A 21,431-nucleotide genomic window follows, 5' to 3' on the forward strand; every position below is an offset into this window, starting at 1 on the left:
ATCCCCACCTTCCTTTTGTGGTATTGAACCTTATGCTTTAATTTCATAGAGATCCATTCACTTAAACTAAAGTTAGAGTGCGAAAACTAATGTGTCTTCGGACGACGACGACGCCAACGTCATACCAATATAAGACAACAAAAATTTTTTTGCAGTCGTATAATAAAAAAAACTCATTTTGACCCTGATACCTCCATAAGCCTGAAAATCTCATGGCTGGTCACACATGTGTTACTTAGAAACCGTTATTTATGGCACATATAAAGTCAGTTTCAATGTTCGCAACAACCCTATATTGTAATTTTTTACTCATATAAGCCAAGGAAACATATCCGTTGTGTAGTATAGACATTCATTTCAACACCAGTAATAGAAAAACTAGAGAAAAGGTGGCTTTATTTAAAACATCAGTTTTTTAAAACTTCAATACGATGGTTCGAAACAAAATCCCTGTTTTATTATCAGACAAGTTGTATTTCTGATCTATGATTAAACTCGTACGGAAACCCAGAAATGCTTCATCTGTCTTCGTAAAATTACCTTGTATCTGTTCACATGAAACAATTCAAATTTCAGTCCCTTCATTTTGCATAAAAAATATCATTATTTGAATTACGATCTTGAATTAACACCCACCAAACTAATAAAAACATATGGCAATGTTTATACCATGCAGACATTTTGCTATTGTCAGACATAAGAGAAATAAACACTCTTATAAACGTACATGCATGCAGTTTACAATATCAAAAATAGAAGTCGATGTCTGTAGATCAATGTTTAGTCAGTTAACTGACTATTCAGAGTCAGACATGTCACTTGTACATTCTTGGAAGCCTTCATATACCCCATCAGGTGATAGGAACTCTAATTGATAGTGTTGACAAAACAAGCTTGTACGGTAATTCTGTTTTTCTGTTCAAGTGGTTGGCCTCTCCTGACCCAACAAACAAACTAACGGTACACCATTTGTCTGCTTTGTCTGTACCTCAAGAGCTCGTCTTCAATGGCACTTATACCTCAGGAAACTAATAAAGCTTGTTTCAAGAACAATGGGGTTGAGAAGAACTGTTCTCAAAATCAACATTGTCAGTAATGCATTACTAAGCTATAACTTAAATTAATATTATTACTAATTTGGATTAATAACGGCTACTCTGTAGGGTATTGCACCAAATGATCATATAATATTAAATTGTTATATTTAATTTTCATGTTTTCAAACTTAAAGATATATTGAGGGACCATTTATAACACACTCTTTTCATAAGAAAACAAATATGTGAGTAAAAGTTCATTTGATGAGGAAAATTAGTCTCCTTTGATCTTGAATTAACTTGTTAAAAAAAATCCTCAAACAGAATAAACAAGTGAATCTGTGAGCTACTGCTCACAAATGATACCCCCGCCCCGCTAAAAGTATAAGGTAAGCAGGAAATTGTTGAGTGATGAATCTGAAAACGCATCACACGGTATACCTGACTCATATTAACCCTGAAACCAAATTTCAGAAATCCTTGTAATGTAGTTCCTGAGAAAGATGCGACGAAAAATATTCATGGGATGGACGGACGGACTGACGAATGGACAGTCAGAGTATACGGACTGACAAATGGACAGACAGAGTATACAGTATACCCCCACTTTTTTAAAGCTGGGGTATAATAATTAATTAACTAGCTTAGATTTATAATACATGATGATTGACATTTTTTTCACAAAGAATTCGTCTAGGTGATTGTTATATATGAATTTTATTATGTAAGAATAAAATGTTAAAAAGAATATTAAACTAGACAAAGTGATGCCCCTGCTCACCACTCTGAATTAACTGTATTATAACAAAGCCAATGTAGGACTTTCTTTGAGATATTATTGTGTCTGGGAGACACAAATGATGATCCCACAGATGCAGAGTGTTATTTTAAAATACACAAAGTTGAGCAATGGAGCACATAGGTCTATGGTTCACTGTAGGAGGAGTTATCCGGAAACCCTATGCACCTCTTATGCAAGTATATACTCCAAAAATGACAAAGGTCAACTATCTCCCAAAAGAGCAAATATTAATAAAAATCAAAATCCTGACCACATACACACCTTCAATATATGTACAAACAGTCAGCAAAGTGAAAACTTCCTAGCATTCAAACTGTAGGAGGAGTGATCCGGAAACCCTACGCACCTCTTATGCAAGTATATACTCCAAAAATGACAAAGTTCAACTATCTTCCAAAAGAGCAAATATCAATAAAAATCAAAACACTGACCACATGCACACCTTCAATAAATGTACAAAATACCAGCAAGGTGAAAACTTCCTAGCATTCAACTGTAGGAGGAGTTATTTGGAATAGCTATATACCCATAATGGGACGGACTGACGAACGGACAGGACAGACGGAAGGACGGACGGAAGGACGGACGGACAGGGGTAAAACAATATGTTGGGGAGTTGCGGGGGCATAAAAATTATGCACGTTGTACTGTTGTATTTTTTTGCATTGAAAACTTTACACTTTAGATAGTTTTACGATTGTTTCCACCTGTTAACATTTATACATCGCCAGATTTAAATACAAGTTAAAGAAGTACGGTAAACTAAATTAAACACACGTGCAATGGTTTCTCTCTATTAAATTGGGAAATATAACATTAAAAGCATTATTCTTTTATTCTTCATATTTGAATCTTTACGCTAATTGCATAGTACGTAATCGAAAATTTTTCCTTTTTTAATTTTATACACTGAATACCGTAATTAAAAATTTTAATTTTATTTTGAATTTATACAATTAAATTATTCTTTTCTTATTATCATCGGGTATTTAATCTTGGTATATTAAACTCTCCATACTCTTTCTGTTAATCCATTCAAAATGACAACATTCAAACCTGTAACAGTGTGTGTTCAAACGAAATGTTTTATGTTCTCATCTATTCGAGATTTAAACAATGCATTAACAAAATAATAGAAACATACTATTCACACAGACTTTGTGTAGAAATGGTTGTGGAAATTATTAAGGTAAATAAAAGCGAAAAATATTTTCAGTTCAATATCAGTAAATAATTTGTGTTCAATAAATATTTCCTGAAAAAAATCTCAACAACAATTAATGAAATTAAATCGAAAATATATACCATATAGGAATTTTTATTCAACCAATGCAAAACGGTACGCGCGTTTGTTCATTTTCTTTCATTCTTATATTGTGGTTATTAGCTACAATAAGTACATGTTATCTGGATGTGGATATGTAGATATAGAAAAATATCAGCCCGCGAGCCAGAATATGAAGCTAAATGTCGAGTGAGCGTAGCGAACGAGCCATTTAGCTTCATATTCTGTCGAGGGGGCTGATATTTTTCAATATCTATACAATCCACATTCAGATAACATTTTTATCATCTTTCAAAGCAATGTTTTTTATCAAAATTTCCTTTTTCAATAATTTCGCGGGAATTGTTATTACCAGAGTGTCTCTGTTATTACTAGGCAACACATGTCATCAAAATATTAAACGGCGGATACACCTTGTGGCCAAAATATGCAGGGTAAAATATTCCCATTAACTAGAGGAAGAAAAATGTTTCGTGTACATGATAATGCATATATGAGAGTATAATATTTGAAGCTGATACAAAAAAAAAAAAGAAAAATTAAAGATTATATTGAAAGATCGTAAAATTTCATATCACCAGAAGAAGAAAATTTCTACTCGCTGACCGCTGAACAGCATACGCTTCATAAAAAAATTCCAGAATCACATCAAAATGCTGTTTGTTTTCAAGACTAAAAGTACACATATATATTTAAGTAGTCATAATTCGTAAAGGAGAAGTTAATTTGAGAAAGACAGATGTTGGTAAATTGTCCTTCTTGTATGTAAATACCTCGACATCTCGCACCTTGTACCCGCCATTTGTACGTGAGAAGACAAGGAAGGTAGGTGTTATTTTTGAAACGACTACCCCACCAAATTGCATTGGGACGGTATTCTGGTTCAGGTTATGGGGTACCATTTCCTATAAGTGCTTTGCCAAATGTTATCATTGAGGAAAACATATTTGGTTCAAACATGTCAAATTTTCCGTCAGATATTTTCTTCTGTACTGACAAAAAACAGAACCAGATCACCTGGATTTTTGAAATATTATACAAAATTGATTCGCTGCATTCTGTTTGTCCATGTACATTGATATATCATTCTTTTGATGACTTGGAGTTAAAATGACAAGGTACATCATGTTTATGATTCTTGAAAAAAATTATGCTTTCAGTGTATTCAACTAGGTAGCTCAGGGGTCAGAGCATCTCTTTATGAGAAGGTCTTAGGTTCAAATCCTAACTTAGTTACACTGAAACAGTAAATACTATAAATGGAATCTTAACATGTTTTACATGTATTAATCATTTAATATTTTGCCCTCTTCAGTCTATTTCATGTGAATTATCAATGTACATATACAGATATAGCCAATATATATGATTTACACCATTTTTCAAAACAAAAACATTAAATTGTGACTTTTTGTGGAATTTTTCAGGATACCAATTTAATATGCAGTGAACATGATAATAAATTGTTGTACAACAATGTATGTGTGCTTTTTTCTTGAAACAATTATTTTTCTTTGTTTTACAAGCAATTTGAGAAAACTTGGTACAAAAAATGTATATGTAATTCAGGCTCAAATAATTTGACATTAGTGATACATGTATCTGTACATGCACTCAGTTTGACTTTGACTTTCATTTGCTGAATTTCCCCCGAATTGAAGTAAAAAATGTCTGTTTGATTGGTCTTCAAAAGCATTATCTTTGTCGGTAACCATTTTGTATGTTTGTTTTGTTTTGTTTTAGCAGACGAAATAAGTATTTTAGACTTGTCAGAAAGAGGGTTGTTGTTTTGTGGTAGATTTTGTCCCCTATTTTATTATTTAAAATGAAATGTTTAATCTAGAGTGTATAATATATGTGCATTTAATTAATCAATTTTTATTATAAGTTTTACTGTTAATTTTATGTTCACTATAAATGTTTTTAATAATTTAAACTGCCACCCCCACATTGTTGACATTTGTATCGATAGATTGATCTCAATACAGGTCAGATTATAGCTACCTTGTGGATGATAAAAACATCTCTGTGTGATGGGATTGTATCATTTGTGATAATCCAAACTACAATTCCTTATGCTATGGTTCAACAGCTATCTCAACAAACAATAGCTTTAACTTATTACTAGATGGTACACTTGATATGAGTACAGCATCCCAACAAGAATGTGTAAAACCAAAACACACATCAACTCCAAAGAGAGAAAAACAAGAAACTAGGAATAAACCATTTATACCATTAAGGATCCTAAATGTGAATTGTCAGTCCATCAGAAACAAACAACACCAAGTCCAAAATCTTATAGATAGTACAAAGCCAGACGTAATGATAATGACAGAAACTTGGTTGGATTCATCAATCACCAACAGCCAAATATTCCCTCCAGAATATAACATCTATCGCAAGGACAGAAAGGAAAATAAAACTGGGGGTGGAGTCCTTATTGCCATACACAACAAGTTTCTAAGCACTGAAATACCAGAACTAGACACTAACTGTGAAATAATATGGGCACGAATACAACAAAAAGGCACAAAAGACCTCTACATATGCTCATATTATAATCCAAAAACATCTAACAAAGAGAGCCTCTCAGAATTTGAAACAGCTGTAACTAGAGCCTCACAAAACAGTGCATGCTTATTGATTGGGGGTGACTTCAACCTACCAGGATGGAACTGGACAAACAAAACAGTCCGCCAAGGAACTCAACATGCAGAACAACATTACCAGCTTACAGATATTCTTGATGACAATGGATTAACTCAATTAGTACAAGAGCCGACTAGAAATAAAAACACTTTGGACCTTCTTATAACCAACTGTCCTAGTAAAATGATGAGACTTGATGTCATTCCAGGAATTTCAGACCATGATATTGTGTATGCAGAAATGAACACCAATCCAATGACAAACAAACAAAAGCCAAGAAAAATCCAACTGTATAGAAGAGCTAAATGGGACAGCATAAAAGAGGATATGAATTTGCTTTATATCAAAATTCAAAAAGAAAGCATGAACAAGAAGACAAACATCAATATACTCTGGAACATGTTCGAAGAAGACCTAGAAAGCAGTACTAACCAGCATATACCTTCCAAAGTATGCAAGACTAAGGACAAAAACCCATGGATAACCCAGGAAATCAAAAAACTGATGAGACAAAGAGACAGAGCCTATAAAAAGAAAAAGAAATCAAACCATGCTACTGATGTTAAAAGATTTAAACAACTGAAACAAACCATCCAAAGAAAATCAAGACAAGCCTATTGGAAGTATATATAGAAGACATAATAACTCCAGAAGATAACGAGGACATCCATTCACCAACAAAAAGATTCTGGACCTATATCAAACACAAGAAAAGTGATAAAAATGGAGTAGCACCACTTAGAAGAAATGGGAAATTAGAAACTGACCCAATAAATAAAGCAAATATTCTAAATGATCAATTTCAATCAGTCTTCTCTGCTGCATGTCCAATCAGTAAACGAGATTTTGAAAAGAAAAAACTCATGTCAGATCTACCAGAAAATTATCCAGACAGCGAACAAATAATCATCACAATTAATGGAGTGGAAAAACAGCTGAAAAATCTAAAACCACACAAGGCTGCTGGACCAGACAACATCAAGCCATTGATTCTGAAAGAACTAGCCAGTGAAATTGCTCCAACCTTAACCATCAGATACAATTTTTCAATGGAGAAAGGAAAGATACCCGATGACTGGCGAACTGCAAATGTCACTCCGGCATATAAGAAAGGCCAGAAATACAAAGCAGCTAACTATAGGCCAATATCCCTAACATGTATTTGCTGCAAAATAATAGAACACATAGTCACCAGTAACATCATGAAACATGCAGAGGTAAATAACATACTATACCCATTACAACACGGCTTCAGAAGTAAAAGATCATGCAAAACACAACTCCTTGAATGTATCGATGACATCACAAAAAACCTGGAAAATGGAAAACAATCAGATCTGCTAATACTTGACTTTTCAAAAGCTTTTGATAAGGTGTCCCACCGCTTACTCCTCCATAAATTACACCATTATGGCATCCGAAGAAAAACAAACAAATGGATAAAGGAATTTCTCACCAATAGAACCCTGGGGTAGTAGTTGTTGAAGGCGAAACATCTGACAAAGTAAAAGTAGAATCCGGAGTACCGCAAGGATCAGTATTAGGACCCAGTCTTTTTCTGTTTTACATCAACGACCTACCAGAAGGCTTACACTCCACAGTGAGACTGTTTGTGGATGATACTGTGGTCTATTTGACAATTTCATCAGACAGCGACTGCCATAAACTCCAAGAAGACCTGGACAAACTGGCAAAATGGGAAGAACTCTGGAAAATGGAGTTCCATCCTGAAAAATGTAGTGTCCTCACAGTTACAAATAAAATGCTCCGCAGGGCGCAGCTTGATACGACCGCAGAGGTCGAACCCTGAACAGTTGGGGGAAGTATGGACACAACATTCAAGCTTGATACAGCTTTGGATTTGGATTGTGATTAAATATTTGACACAGCATAGGTTTCTAACACAGATTGAATGTGGTCTAAGAAATTAAAAATTTTAAATTGGACATTCACCTATTATGGTCCAATATCCAAAATCTAAATACATGGTTAGATTCAGCATATCAAAGAACCCCAAGAATTCAATTTTTGATGAAATCAAACAAAGTTTAATTTTGGACCCTTTTGACCTCAATGTGGACAAAGTTGATAACGGGGCCCAAAAATCAAAAACCTAAATACATGGTTAGATTCAGCATATCAAAGAACCCCATATATTCAATTTTTGTTGAAATCAAACAAAGTTTAATTTTGGACCCCGATTTGGACTAACTTGAAAACTGGGCCCATAATCAAAAATCTAAATACATGTTTAGATTCAGCATATCAAAGAACCCTAAGAATTCAATTTTTGTTAAAATCAAACTAAGTTTAATTTTGGACCCTTTGGACCTTAATGTAGACCAATTTGAAAACGGAACCAAAAATTAAGAATCCAAATACACGGTTAGATTCGGCATATTTAAGAACCCCAATAATTCAATTTTTGATGAAATCAAACAAAGTTTAATTTTGGACCCTTTTGACCTCAATGTGGACAAAGTTGATAACGGGGCCCAAAAATCAAAAATCTAAATACATGGTTAGATTCAGCATATCAAAGAACCCCATATATTCAATTTTTGCTGAAATCAAACAAAGTTTAATTTTGGACCCCGATTTGGACCAACTTGAAAACTGGGCCCATAATCAAAAATCTAAATACATGTTTAGATTCAGCATTTCAAAGAACCCTAAGAATTCAATTTTTGTTAAAATCAAACTAAGTTTAATTTTGGACCCTTTGGACCTTAATGTAGACCAATTTGAAAACGGAACCAAAATTTAAGAATCTAAATACACAGTTAGATTCGGCATATCAAAGAACCCCAATAATTCAATTTTTGATGAAATCAAACAAAGTTTAATTTTGGACCCTTTGGACCTCAATGTGGACCAATTTAAAAACGGGGCCCAAAATCCAAAAACTAAATACACGGTTAGATTCAGCATATTAAATAACCCCATGAAATCAAGAATAAAACCCCATTGAAATTGGTCAAGAAATAAGCAATTTATAGGAAGTATCTTCTTCTGCAGAATCCTGTGCTATTAAATATTTCTTGCTATTGCGCAATACTGTACAATTGACAATTTCTTGCTATTGCGCAATATTGTGCTATTGGATATTTCTTGCTTTTGCGCAATACTGTGCAATTGAAGATTTCTTGCTATTGCGCAATACTGTGCAATTGAAGATTTCTTGCTATTGTGCAATACTGTGCAATTGAAAATTTCTTGCTATTGCACAATACTTATTATATAATAATTTACACATCCTGTTTGGTGTGTATCTCCTACCATATCATTATTATTTGATTTTAAATATAAATCAGAAATAACCAACTTAAAATGGAAAATTTTAAAAGAAACAAAAAAGGAAAAAAAGAAAAAAAAGGAAAAAAAAATAAATCCCCCCCCCAAAATTTTTTGAACCCCCATTATGATTCATCACCCCCAAACTCAATCCCAGCCTTCCCTTTGTGGTATGGTACCTTGCAGTACAATTTCAGAGAGATCCATACACTTGAACACAAGTTATTGTCTGGAAACTAGAAAAAAATGTGTTTTTTGGCCCCTTTTTGGCCCCAAATTCCTAAACGTTTAGGGCAATTACCCCCAAACTCAAACCCAGCTTTCCCTTTGTGATATGGAACCTTGTAGTACAATTTCAGAAAGATCCATACACTTACACACAAGTTATTGTCATGAAACTAGAAAAATGCTTGTTTTTTGCCCCTTTTTTGGCCCCTAATTCCTAAAATTTGGAGGCAATTACCCCCAAAATCAATCCCAGCATTCCTTTAGTGATATGGAACCTTGTGGTACAATGTCAGAGAGATCCATACACTAACACACAAGTTATGTCTGGAAGTTACAAAAATGCTTATTTTTGGCCCCTTTTTGGCCCCTAATTCCTTTACTGTTATTACCATAACCCCCAAAATCAATCCCAACCTTACTTTTGTGGTATTGAACCTTGTGGTAAAATTTCATAAAGATCCATTCACTTAAACTAAAGTTAGAGTGCGAAAACCAATGTGTCTTCGGACGACGCCGGACGACGACGACGACGACGACGCCAACGTCATACCAATATACGACCACAAAAATTTTTTTGCGGTCGTATAAAAAGAAAAAGCCAACCAATTGGGACTATAAACTCCACGGCCATACTCTGGTGCATGAAACATCAACTAAATACCTAGGCTGCACCATCGCAAACGATCTAGATTGGGGAGAACATATAAACAACATCACAGGAAAAGCCAGCCGAAGCCTTGGTTTCCTACATCGAAACCTCCACATTAGCTCAAAATCCATCAAAGAGCATGCCTATAAAATATTAGTAATACCGCGAATGGAATACGCCACGACAGTATGGGACCCGTACCAGCAAAACCACATAGATAAAATTGAAAAGGTACAAAGAAGAGCTGCACAATATGTAACCAGCAGACATAGAAATAGATCAAGTGTCAGCAACATGATAAATGAATTAGGATGGAAAAGCTTACAAACAAGACGAAAAGAAGCACGACTCATCATGTGTTACAAAATAACAAACGACCTTGTAGCCATAGACAAGAATAAATATCTACAAAAACCAACAAGAAGCTCAAACCAAACAGGACAACATACTTACCTATTACAGCCAGTCACCAAAGACTGTAGGAAATGGTCCTTCTTCATAAACACCGTCAAGGATTGGAACAAACTGCCACCAGATACCGCCACAGCAAAGTCTCTTGAGATATTCAAGTCTCAAGTCACCAAAACCACAAACTAAATCAACAGAACAATTTGTTTTTATCCTGTTTTTAACCTGTTTTTAATCATGCGCAACTTGCCAGAATATTCATCATGTTGAATGTGGGCAGTATTTGAAAGAAGAAGATCAATAGTTCAAATTAGGTCAAATAGTTCAGTTCTGAAAAAAAGTAGTCCCTGCAGAACTTATCAAGACTGCCATCGACACCATTTTATCAACATCTCGTTTCAGAATGTAAAGTAATTTTAGGAAAAAAGAAATGGTTCATTGTAAAATATGTACTGCAAGTGTAATTTATTTTATTAAAAGAATTTATTTTTTTTTATCACCATTACAATACAAGGCAATATGTTGGGAGAATTTGTTGATAAGTCCTGCTCACTTGATAATGTCTCCTCACTTGCACGCGCTAACTGGATACCAGTTTTACAGATATGTTGAGGAAGCTGATATAGCGGTAGGGAAGGATGATAAACAGTCATCTGGGTCAATATCCCTAATGCGCCACAAAAGTTGTGGGTAAACAAAAAATCTCTGTGTAGTGATATTGGACATGTTTCAATTTTTAACAAGTGACTGAGCTTAACCATTTATGCTGATTTGGGGAGTAGAGGACCATAGAATAAATGTGTTAAAACTATGGAGTCATAAATGTATGCAAAGAACTAAATTTTCAAAGAACTTATTGTGTGAAAAAAGGGATTTTCGACCTTGAGGAGCCACATCACTTATGGATTTTTGGAAAAATGAATCTCACTTCGTACCCTAAAAATTGAACCACATATGTGAAAATGTCTCAGCTTTGAAACAAACCATCATACATATCCAAGTTTACGATTTGAGCAGAGGAACTGAGGAAAAGGCTATCATTACCGCCTTCCTGAGAAATGAAATATGTATCTGTGCCCAATTTATAAGCTGTATCTTAGAAGTTGTCAGACTGATTTATGCATGATTGCATCTTGTACACCAGAGAAAATTGTGAATATGAAGGTTAGTTGTCTTTTTATAAATACCTAGTTATCAAAGCTGGTTCTAGATTAACTTTATTTATAAAGATCAGCAACAATTTTCGCTTTTGAAATGTATTACTGGCACCGGGCTGGAACACTTCTTTTAGGCACAATCAAAATTTTTGTTTACATGAGACGCTGAAAGGCACATGTCATTGACTTGAAAATGGGACTACCTTCTTATGGAAACATTTAACATTGTTAAATTGTAAGTCAACATGACACACGAAAGACATTGTTATGCCATTATCATTCATGTCTACACATGTATGCTACAGGAATAGCTGATAATCAAGGGAAATTACACACTTCCTACGAGTATAATTTGATACATGTGTTTTACACCAATAATTTGACCATTAATTAGCAGCTGCTCACTAAAACATGCAAATAAACAGACAAACATATTTTAAAAAAAGAATGAATTGCTATATTTTAATGCACAGTAACAAATCACAAATCAGTGAAAAAGGGGGAGGGTCAAACCTTTTAAAAACAAAGTGCTTCACCTATTCAGCTATTAAGCTACATGAACTACTGATTAAAAAAAGGTTAAAATGAAGGTTCTGAAGCCACAAGGGAGAAGCATCTCTCTTTTTTTTATGGGATAAAACTTTCAAGTATTTGATTTTTTTTCTCTCAATAATACAGTTTTTATTTAAATGACATGATAACACAACCTGAATCAATTTTTTGTCTTTCAGTTTCAGACATATCATTCCAATTTAACCTGAGATGGCAATTTAGAGGTTTTATAAAATTCTGAATTACTGGTAAGCATTTTGTTTTATTAGGCAAGCTCTAAATTGTTTATTTATAGTATTTATGCAATTGAAATTACAGTCGGATGTTGAAAATATGCTGATATGAAAACTGTTGCTATGGTCTTGATATTATATAACTAGAGTCTCTAAAGAGCCTGTGTTGCTCACCTGCATCTTCAACAATGGCCACTTTTTAGTAAAAATCCTCATTAAAGGGGAATAACTCTATCAAGAGTTAACTGACAATTTCAGTCATGTTGGCATATTTGTAGATATTATCCAGCTGATAATTTCTTTTATTTAAAGTTTCTATTCATCTATTAAAGTTTTCAAGATAATACGCAAAAAATGCAAAAAAAATGTTAAAAATTATCATTAAAGGGCAATAACTCAAATAATGAGTCGACTGAAGATTTCGGCCATTATTGCTTATTTGTGGATCCTGTCTTGGTGATCATTTGATTTGTTTTGTTGTCACATACAACAATATATATGGTTTCAGGGTTGGGATCTTGACCGTTTACAAGTTTTCAAAAAGTAGGGGGGTGGGGGTGAACCCGGGGACTCCCCAAATATTTCATTTGATTTGTTTTATTGTCCCATACAAGAATATATATTGTTTAGGGGTAGGGATCTTGACCGTTTACAAGTTCTTAAACAGGAGGGGGTGGGGGTGACCCCAGGGGACTCGCCTTATATTTCAGTTGATTTGTTTTATGGTCCCATACAAGAATATATATGGTTTCCGCATGGGGATCTTGACCGTTTACAAGTTTCAAAAAGAAGGGTAGTGGGGGTTACCCCAGGGGATTTCCCCTTTATTTCATTTGATTTGTTTTATTGTCCAATTCAAGAATATATATGGTTTAGGGAAGGGGATCAAGACCGTTTACAAGTTATCAAAAAGAAGGCGGGTGGGGGTGATCCCATTGGACTTCCCCTATATTTCATTTGATTTGTTTTATTGCAAACAAGAATATATATGGTTTAGGGGTGGAGATCTCGACTGTTTACAAGTTATCAAACAGGAGGGGGTGGGGGTGACCCCAGGGGACTCGCCTTTTATTTTTATTTGATTTTTTTATTGTCCCATACAAGAATATATATAGTTTCAGGGTGTGGATCTTGACCGTTTACAAGTTTTCAAAAAGAAAGGGGGTGGGGGTGACCCCCCTGGTCTTCCCCTATATTTCATTTGATTTGTTTTATTGTCCCATACAAGAATATATATGGTTTCGTGGTGGAGATTTTGACCGTTTACAAGTTTTCAAAAAAAAGGGGGGGTGGGGTGACCCCAGGGGACTCCCCCTCAATTTCATTTGATTTGTTTTATTGTCCCGTTCAAAAATATATATGGTTTAGGGGTGGGGATCTCGACTGTTTACAAGTTATCAAACAGGAGGGGGTGAGGGTGACCCCAGGGGACTCGCCTTTTATTTTTATTTTATTTTTTTATTGTCCCATACAAGAATATATATAGTTTCAGGGTGTGGATCTTGACCGTTTACAAGTTTTCAAAAAGAAAGGGGGTGGGGGTGACCCCCCTGGACTTCCCCTATATTTCATTTGATTTGTTTTATTGCAAACAAGAATATATATGGTTTAGGGGTGGGGATCTCGACTGTTTACAAGCTCTCAAACAGGAGGGGGTGGGGGTGACCCCAGGGGACTCGCCTTTTATTTTTATTTTATTTTTTTATTGTCCCATACAAGAATATATACAGTTTCAGGGTGTGGATCTTGACCGTTTACAAGTTTTCAAAAAGAAAGGGGGTGGGGGTGACCCCCCTGGACTTCCCCTATATTTCATTTGATTTGTTTTATTGTCCCATACAAGAATATATATGGTTTCGTGGTGGAGATTTTGACCGTTTACAAGTTTTCAAAAAAAAGGGGGGGGGGGGGGGGTGGTGACCCCAGGGGACTCCCCCTCAATTTCATTTGATTTGTTTTATTGTCCCGTTCAAGAATATATATGGTTTAGGGGTGGGGATCTCGACTGTTTACAAGTTATCAAACAGGAGGGGGTGGGGGTGACCCCAGGGGACTCGCCTTTTATTTTTATTTGATTATTTTATTGTCCCATACAAGAATATATATAGTTTCAGGGTGTGGATCTTGACCGTTTACAAGTTTTCAAAAAGAAAGGGGGTGGGGGTGACCCCCCTGGTCTTCCCCTATATTTCATTTGATTTGTTTTATTGTCCCATACAAGAATATATATGGTTTCGTGGTGGAGATTTTGACCGTTTACAAGTTTTCAAAAAAAAGGGGGGGTGGGGTGACCCCAGGGGACTCCCCCTCAATTTCATTTGATTTGTTTTATTGTCCCGTTCAAAAATATATATGGTTTAGGGGTGGGGATCTCGACTGTTTACAAGTTATCAAACAGGAGGGGGTGGGGGTGACCCCAGGGGACTCGCCTTTTATTTTTATTTGATTTTTTTATTGTCCCATACAAGAATATATATAGTTTCAGGGTGTGGATCTTGACCGTTTACAAGTTTTCAAAAAGAAAGGGGTTAGGGGTGACCCCCCTGGACTTCCCCTATATTTCATTTGATTTGTTTTATTGCAAACAAGAATATATATGGTTTAGGGGTGGGGATCTCGACTGTTTACAAGCTCTCAAACAGGAGGGGGTGGGGGTGACCCCAGGGGACTCGCCTTTTATTTTTATTTTATTTTTTTATTGTCCCATACAAGAATATATATAGTTTCAGGGTGTGGATCTTGACCGTTTACAAGTTTTCAAAAAGAAAGGGGGTGGGGGTGACCCCCCTGGACTTCCCCTATATTTCATTTGATTTGTTTTATTGTCCCATACAAGAATATATATGGTTTCGTGGTGGAGATTTTGACCGTTTACAAGTTTTCAAAAAAAAGGGGGGGGGGGTGGTGACCCCAGGGGACTCCCCCTCAATTTCATTTGATTTGTTTTATTGTCCCGTTCAAGAATATATATGGTTTAGGTGTGGGGATCTCGACTGTTTACAAGTTATCAAAAAGAAGGGGGGTGGGGGTGACCCCCATGGACTTCCCCTATATATCATTTGATTTGTTTTATTGTCCCATTCAAGAATATATATGGTTTAGGGGTGGGGATCTCGACGGTTTACAAGTTCTTAAACAGGATGGGGTCGGGTGACCCCAGGGGACTCACCTTTTATTTCATTAGATTTGTTTTATTGTCCCATACAACAATATATATGGTTTCTAGGTGGGGATCTTGACCGTTTACAAGTTTTCAAAAAGAAGGGGGGTGGGGGTGACCCCCATGGACTTCCCCTATATTTCATTTGATTTGTTTTATTGTCCCATACAAGAATATATTTGGTTTAGGGGTGGGGATCTCAACCGTTTACAAGATAAAAGCTCATTCTCAAATTGAAAGGGGGTGGGGGTAAGAATATATATGGTTTAGGGAGACTTAATTATCTACAAAATGTCTAATAATGAACAGTAAATTTCAAATTTCATTTATACAGTCCTACTAATAAATTTCAAACTTTATATATACAGTCCTACAGATCTCATTAGGAAACAGAAAATTTTCAAATAAATCTGTCACTCCAATGATATTATATGCTAAGATATAACCCAGATCTAATTAATAATTAATAATGTAATTAAATTCAAAATGTCTAATAATATAGCTTATAATCATTACCACTTAGGAAATAGATAATTTTCAAATAAATCTGTCACTCCAATTTTTATTGTGAGATAAGACATTATGCTAAGTCATAAAAAAGATAACAAGAGTAAAATATTTAAAAATTCCACTTTTGGATATTAAAAATGGCAATAACTCACAAAGGAGATATACTAATATCTTGAAAATTGAACTAGACCTTCATTAAGTCCCAAGAAACAACATATTTAAATTTGAAAAAAAAAATTTAAAGCGTTTTCATGTTATTGTGCTGACACTGTTTGGCAGCCGCCCGCCGTACATCACCATTTTAATAACCGATATTTCCTTCGAAAAATCCAGTTAAAAATGGTAAAATTCATCATCTAAGGGCAATAACTCCCACAAGAAGTCACCTGACAGTTTTGACGTAAATGAACAATGGGTAGAGCTCAACATTCTGAACATTTTTGCCTTGTCAGATTTTCTCTATTCATAGCGGTTTTCAAAACAATAGGCAAAACTTGCATTTTACCACTATGTTTTCTATTTTTAGCCATGTCCGTCATCTTGGTTGACCGGCTGGGTCATCGGACACATTTTTTAAACTAAATACCTTATTTCAGAGGAGAAGGCTTTTGTAAAAGTTAACAGACGACGACGGACGACGACGACTGGCGCCAAGTGATTAGAAAAGCTCACTTGGCCTTTCAGGCCAGGTGAGCTAAAAATGCTTAGTTACTGATCTTTATGACTCCACATTTTGAGTTAAACCCAGAGGCAACTGTTCATTATGTAACACTGCAAACTGTGCTTAGCATTATTTTAATCAGTTGTTATTTAATGAAATCATTACACGTGTGATGTCATAATGTTTACTTAAAAACCTAATGTGCATTTCTCAGTGATAAAGGGTTTTCACTGAAGTACATTTTAAAAAAAGAATGTGTCCATAGTACATAGATGCCCCACTCGCATTATCATTTTCTATGTTCAGTGGACTGTGAAATTGTGGTTAAAACTCTAATTTGGCAATAAAATTAGAAAGATCATATCATAGGGAACATGTGTACTAAGTTTCAAGTTGTTTGGACTTCAACTTCATCAAAAACTACCATGACCAAAAACTTTAACCTGAAGTGGGACAGACGGACGAACGGATGAACGAACGAAAAACATAATGCCCCTCTACTATCATAGGTGGGGCATAAAAACTTTTTTTTAAATAGAATTATGTGCAAGGACAAATTTTGAAAATTTGCACTTCATTGTGCTTTAATTATATGATAAATATGACATATTCAGCAGTTTAGAGTGGTTTTCTAAGGTTGAAAATACAAAATTTTCAGTGGTAAAAATTATTAAGTATTTTTTTAGGGTTTTTGATAAAATCTACATTTTTGCATAATTTCTCAGTCAAAATGCACTTTCAGACATCAGAAAATTTTATTCAATGCTTTAACAGGGTCTGTATATTGTAATTGAAGGTTATCATCAGATGTTTTATCCATATTGTGACCTGTGAAGGTATACTGGAAGAAATCAATTATACTTACACATTGTATTCAGAATTAATAAATATAGCTATAAAAGGGTCAATGCCTTATAGTGCTGAAACAACTTTATTTTCTTTCAGAAATGGACAAAAATACACAGATTTATTCAGAAAGTCATACTGAAGAAGATCACACAAGAATATTTGGAAAAATCAGAACTATGGATTTCAATATGGGTCAATATCTCTAATGTGCCTCAAATTGAGGAACTCAATAGTTGTGCGTAAACAAAAAATCTCTGTGTAGTGATATTGGACATGTTTCAATTTTTAACAAGTGACTGAGCTTAACCATTTATGCTGATTTGGGGAGTAAAGGACCATAGAATAAATGTGTAAAAACTATGGTGTTATTAAATGTATGCAAAGAACTAAATTTTCAAAGAACTTATTGTGTGAAAAAAGGGATTTTTTTACCTCGAGGAGCCTCATCTCGAAAGGATTTTTCGGGGTGTGCTAACTTACTGGAAAAATGAATCTCACTTCGTACCATGAAAATTTAACCACACATGTGAAAATATCAAAGCTTCGAAACAAGCCATCATACATATATCAAAGATTACGATATGAGCAGAAGAATTGAGGAAAAGGCTACCATTACCGCCTACCAGAAATTAATTATGCATCTGTGTGCTTTTAATTACGTAAAAATTCCATAAGCGATTAAAACTTTAACTGATTTTAATTTTTCCCAGCATACGCCAAATCGGGTTAAAACATCACAACCCTATGACGTATGTCAACCAAAAAAGTTACAAATACTTGATTTTCTCCATTAATAGAGGGAATATAAATTTAAAACTTTGTGAATGTGCTTTTTATGTTATGATGAACATATTTAGATGATAAGTAAAAAATCCTGAATTTTTCCCTTTAAGAGTTAACTGACAATTTCAGTCATGTTGACATGTTTGCTGATCTAATCCTGCTGATAATTTTTCCTTTTTAAAGTTTCTATTTATCTATTACAGTTTTCAAGATAATAGTCAAAAATAAATGGAGAATGTGTCCATGGGACACAGATGATGCCCCTGCTTGCATATAATGTTATAAAGGGACATAATTCAAGAACAGTAAAAGTGATGCAACCCAAAAATTCGAAATTGATATGTTTTTTGTGGAAATAAGCATTGTGTATAAGTTTCATAACATTTGGTTGAGGCAATCTAAAGTTAGAGAATGGAAACTTATTTTGGGATGTACAGACGTATGGACGGACAGACAAGGGTAACACTTAATGCCCCCTCCACTGCGGAAGGGGCATAAAAATGCATAAAAATGTAAAAAATTATCATTTAAGGGCAATAACTCAAATAACAGATCCACTAAAGATTTCAGTCATTATGGCACATTTGTAGATCTTTTTTTGCTGATCATTTGTGCTATTTGAAGATTTTATCTATCTATTACAGTATATACAAGATAATAGGCAAAAATGGGGAAAATCGTCATTAAAGGGCAAAAACATCAATAAGGAGTCGACTTACGATTTCGGTTATGTTGAATTATTTGTAGATCTTGTCTTGCTGATCATTTTGCTTTTAAAAGTTTCTATCTATCAATTATATTTTTTTAAGATATTAGGCCCATTAAAGGGCAATAACTCTAATAAGGAGTCAACTGATGATTTCCTCTATATTGGCTTATATGTAGATCCTGTCAGGCAAATTTAGTTTTTTGAAGAATCCCTCTATCTATTCTTGTTTTTAAGTTAATAGGCAATAACGGAAAAAATTGGTAAAAATCATCATTAACAGGTAATAACTCTAATAAGGAGTCATCTGACAATTTTGGTCATGTTGACTTATTTGTAGATCTTGTCTTGTTTAAAGTTTCCATCTATCTATTATAATTTTTGAGATAATAGGCAAAGGAAATTTTAAAATGATAGAAGTCGCCATTTTCACATGGACTAGGGCATTAAATTCCTTAATTTTATCCCTCATAAATGCTCTGGATAAAATACAAATATAATATCAAGGCCATCTGAAAATTTCCTACAAATCTATGACTTACATACATTTTTTCTTAAATATAGCATGCATGGTCAAGAGAATATTACAACAAATAATAAATCCTACCAACTATCAACAGTCAGGGATATAACTCTATAGGGTTATTACAGAAAAATAACATACATTTGTTATTGTGGACTAAAAAATCAAAGAACTGTGATAACATATGTATGTTACATGTTTCAAAGGGACAATATACATCATTAGTTTAGTGAAAATGTATACAAGTTCTATTGATATTACTATTGTCTTTATGTATACTTAACTATAGAAAGATATAACAGTTCATAGTTTGCCAATCTTGCTTAGTACACCTATCTTATTACAGAAAAAATATGCCTGGAATAACTAAAGGGTGTTATCACAGTTTCTCTATATCACTCCAAAGCATTTGCTCTGACATAAATCATGCTTAATTACAATGTATTTTAATTTAATGTAAGAAATAATGACCAGAGCATGTAATAAGGTTCTGCGCAAGCTTCCCAGTAATTCCCAAGTGTCTCATATAATAAGTTACATTCCTTTAATAACTAAGCCTTGTTATTACAGCTTAGTTTATCCCTTAAAAGCCTCGTCTCATTGATTTACCATGGTTAATCAAAAATGTATTATTTTAATTAAAAAATTAGTTATCAAGGCTATGCATTTAGTTTCTGCGCAAAGTCTCTAGAGTTCCCTAGAGCCCACTATAAATTAAAATATTTTTGATTTATTTTACAAATAACAAACATATGTTATTACAGATTCAGAAAATTTAAGGAATAAAGAGTAGACAACTCATGAAAGTATCTGTAATAACACACGCAAGTTATTTTCTGTAATAACCCTATAGAGTTATATCTCTGACTGATCAAAGCTATATGTTATGTCAAACTTTATTTTGAGTATTGATCATGATATGTTTTGGATGGACGGACAGACAGAGACCATCACCATATCCCCCCACATATTGCAACGCACAGGAGTCAATAAAGCTTATTCTATGGATGTGTAAACTCTGCCTGCTTTTTCACTCACAAACTGAATATACTCCAAAAAACTTTATGTTAATTAAGTTTGTGATTGAAAGGCTGAGATTACACATAAACTAAACCCTTTGGGTCAGGTGAGCTAAAAAAGGGCATTTTCTATCTTTTCCCATGGTCTATTATATTGTGCTTTATACTACTCAATACATGGTGTACTACTTACAGAATTGGGACAATATCGCCGCATCAATTCATTTACAGCAACATCATTCTGGTGAAGTTTGGGGCCAGTGTGGTACCAACCAACAACTCTCTCACGAGCTATAAAATAACAAATGTTTATATTAAATAAACTGTTGCCACAGAGATATGTCTCACCTGTCAGCATAAAATTCAGACAAAGACAATCTGATGGACCGTAACATTGCTTATTAATTCAAAGTCACTGGACCATGAACTAGAGGGCAGGGCCTTGAAATGGTCAACAAACTGAGATGTACATACAGTAATGTAACTTTATAGAAATAAATGGGGAATATGTCCATGGGACACATATGATGCCCCCGCTTGCATATAACGTTATAAAGGGCCATAACTCAAGAACTGTAAAAGTGACACTACCCAAATTTGAACTTGATCTGAGTTTTGTGGTAATAAGTTTCATTACATTTAGTTGACGTAAACTTAAATTAGAGAACAGAAACGAAAAAATTCAGCAATTTTTCCATTTTTAAAGGGGCATAACACTAGAACAGTAGAAGTGACGCCACCAAAATTCAATCTTTATCTGTGTTTTGTGGTAATTAGCATTGTGCATAAGTTTCATTACATTTGGTTGAGGCAAACTAAAGTTAGAGAACACAAACTTATATTTCAGCAATTTTTCCATTTGTAAAGGGGCATAACTCTAGAACAGTGAAAGTGACACCACCAAAATTCAAACTTGATCGGTA

General features: G+C 34.4%; 1 protein-coding gene across 1 annotated transcript in view; it reads right to left on the minus strand.

Annotated features, from left to right (window-relative positions):
• Nucleotides 1-21,431, minus strand: part of LOC127701332 (26S proteasome non-ATPase regulatory subunit 7-like) — a 102,719-nt gene that overhangs the window by 63,542 nt on the left and 17,746 nt on the right. The window contains exon 3 of the mRNA XM_052205223.1: nucleotides 20,702-20,799. Within this exon, the coding sequence (XP_052061183.1) occupies nucleotides 20,702-20,799 (98 nt within the window). The remainder of the gene's footprint in view (nucleotides 1-20,701; nucleotides 20,800-21,431) is intronic.

Source organism: Mytilus californianus, unplaced genomic scaffold (assembly GCF_021869535.1).
Source record: "Mytilus californianus isolate M0D057914Y unplaced genomic scaffold, xbMytCali1.0.p SCAF_5, whole genome shotgun sequence".
NCBI lineage: Eukaryota > Metazoa > Mollusca > Bivalvia > Mytilida > Mytilidae > Mytilus > Mytilus californianus.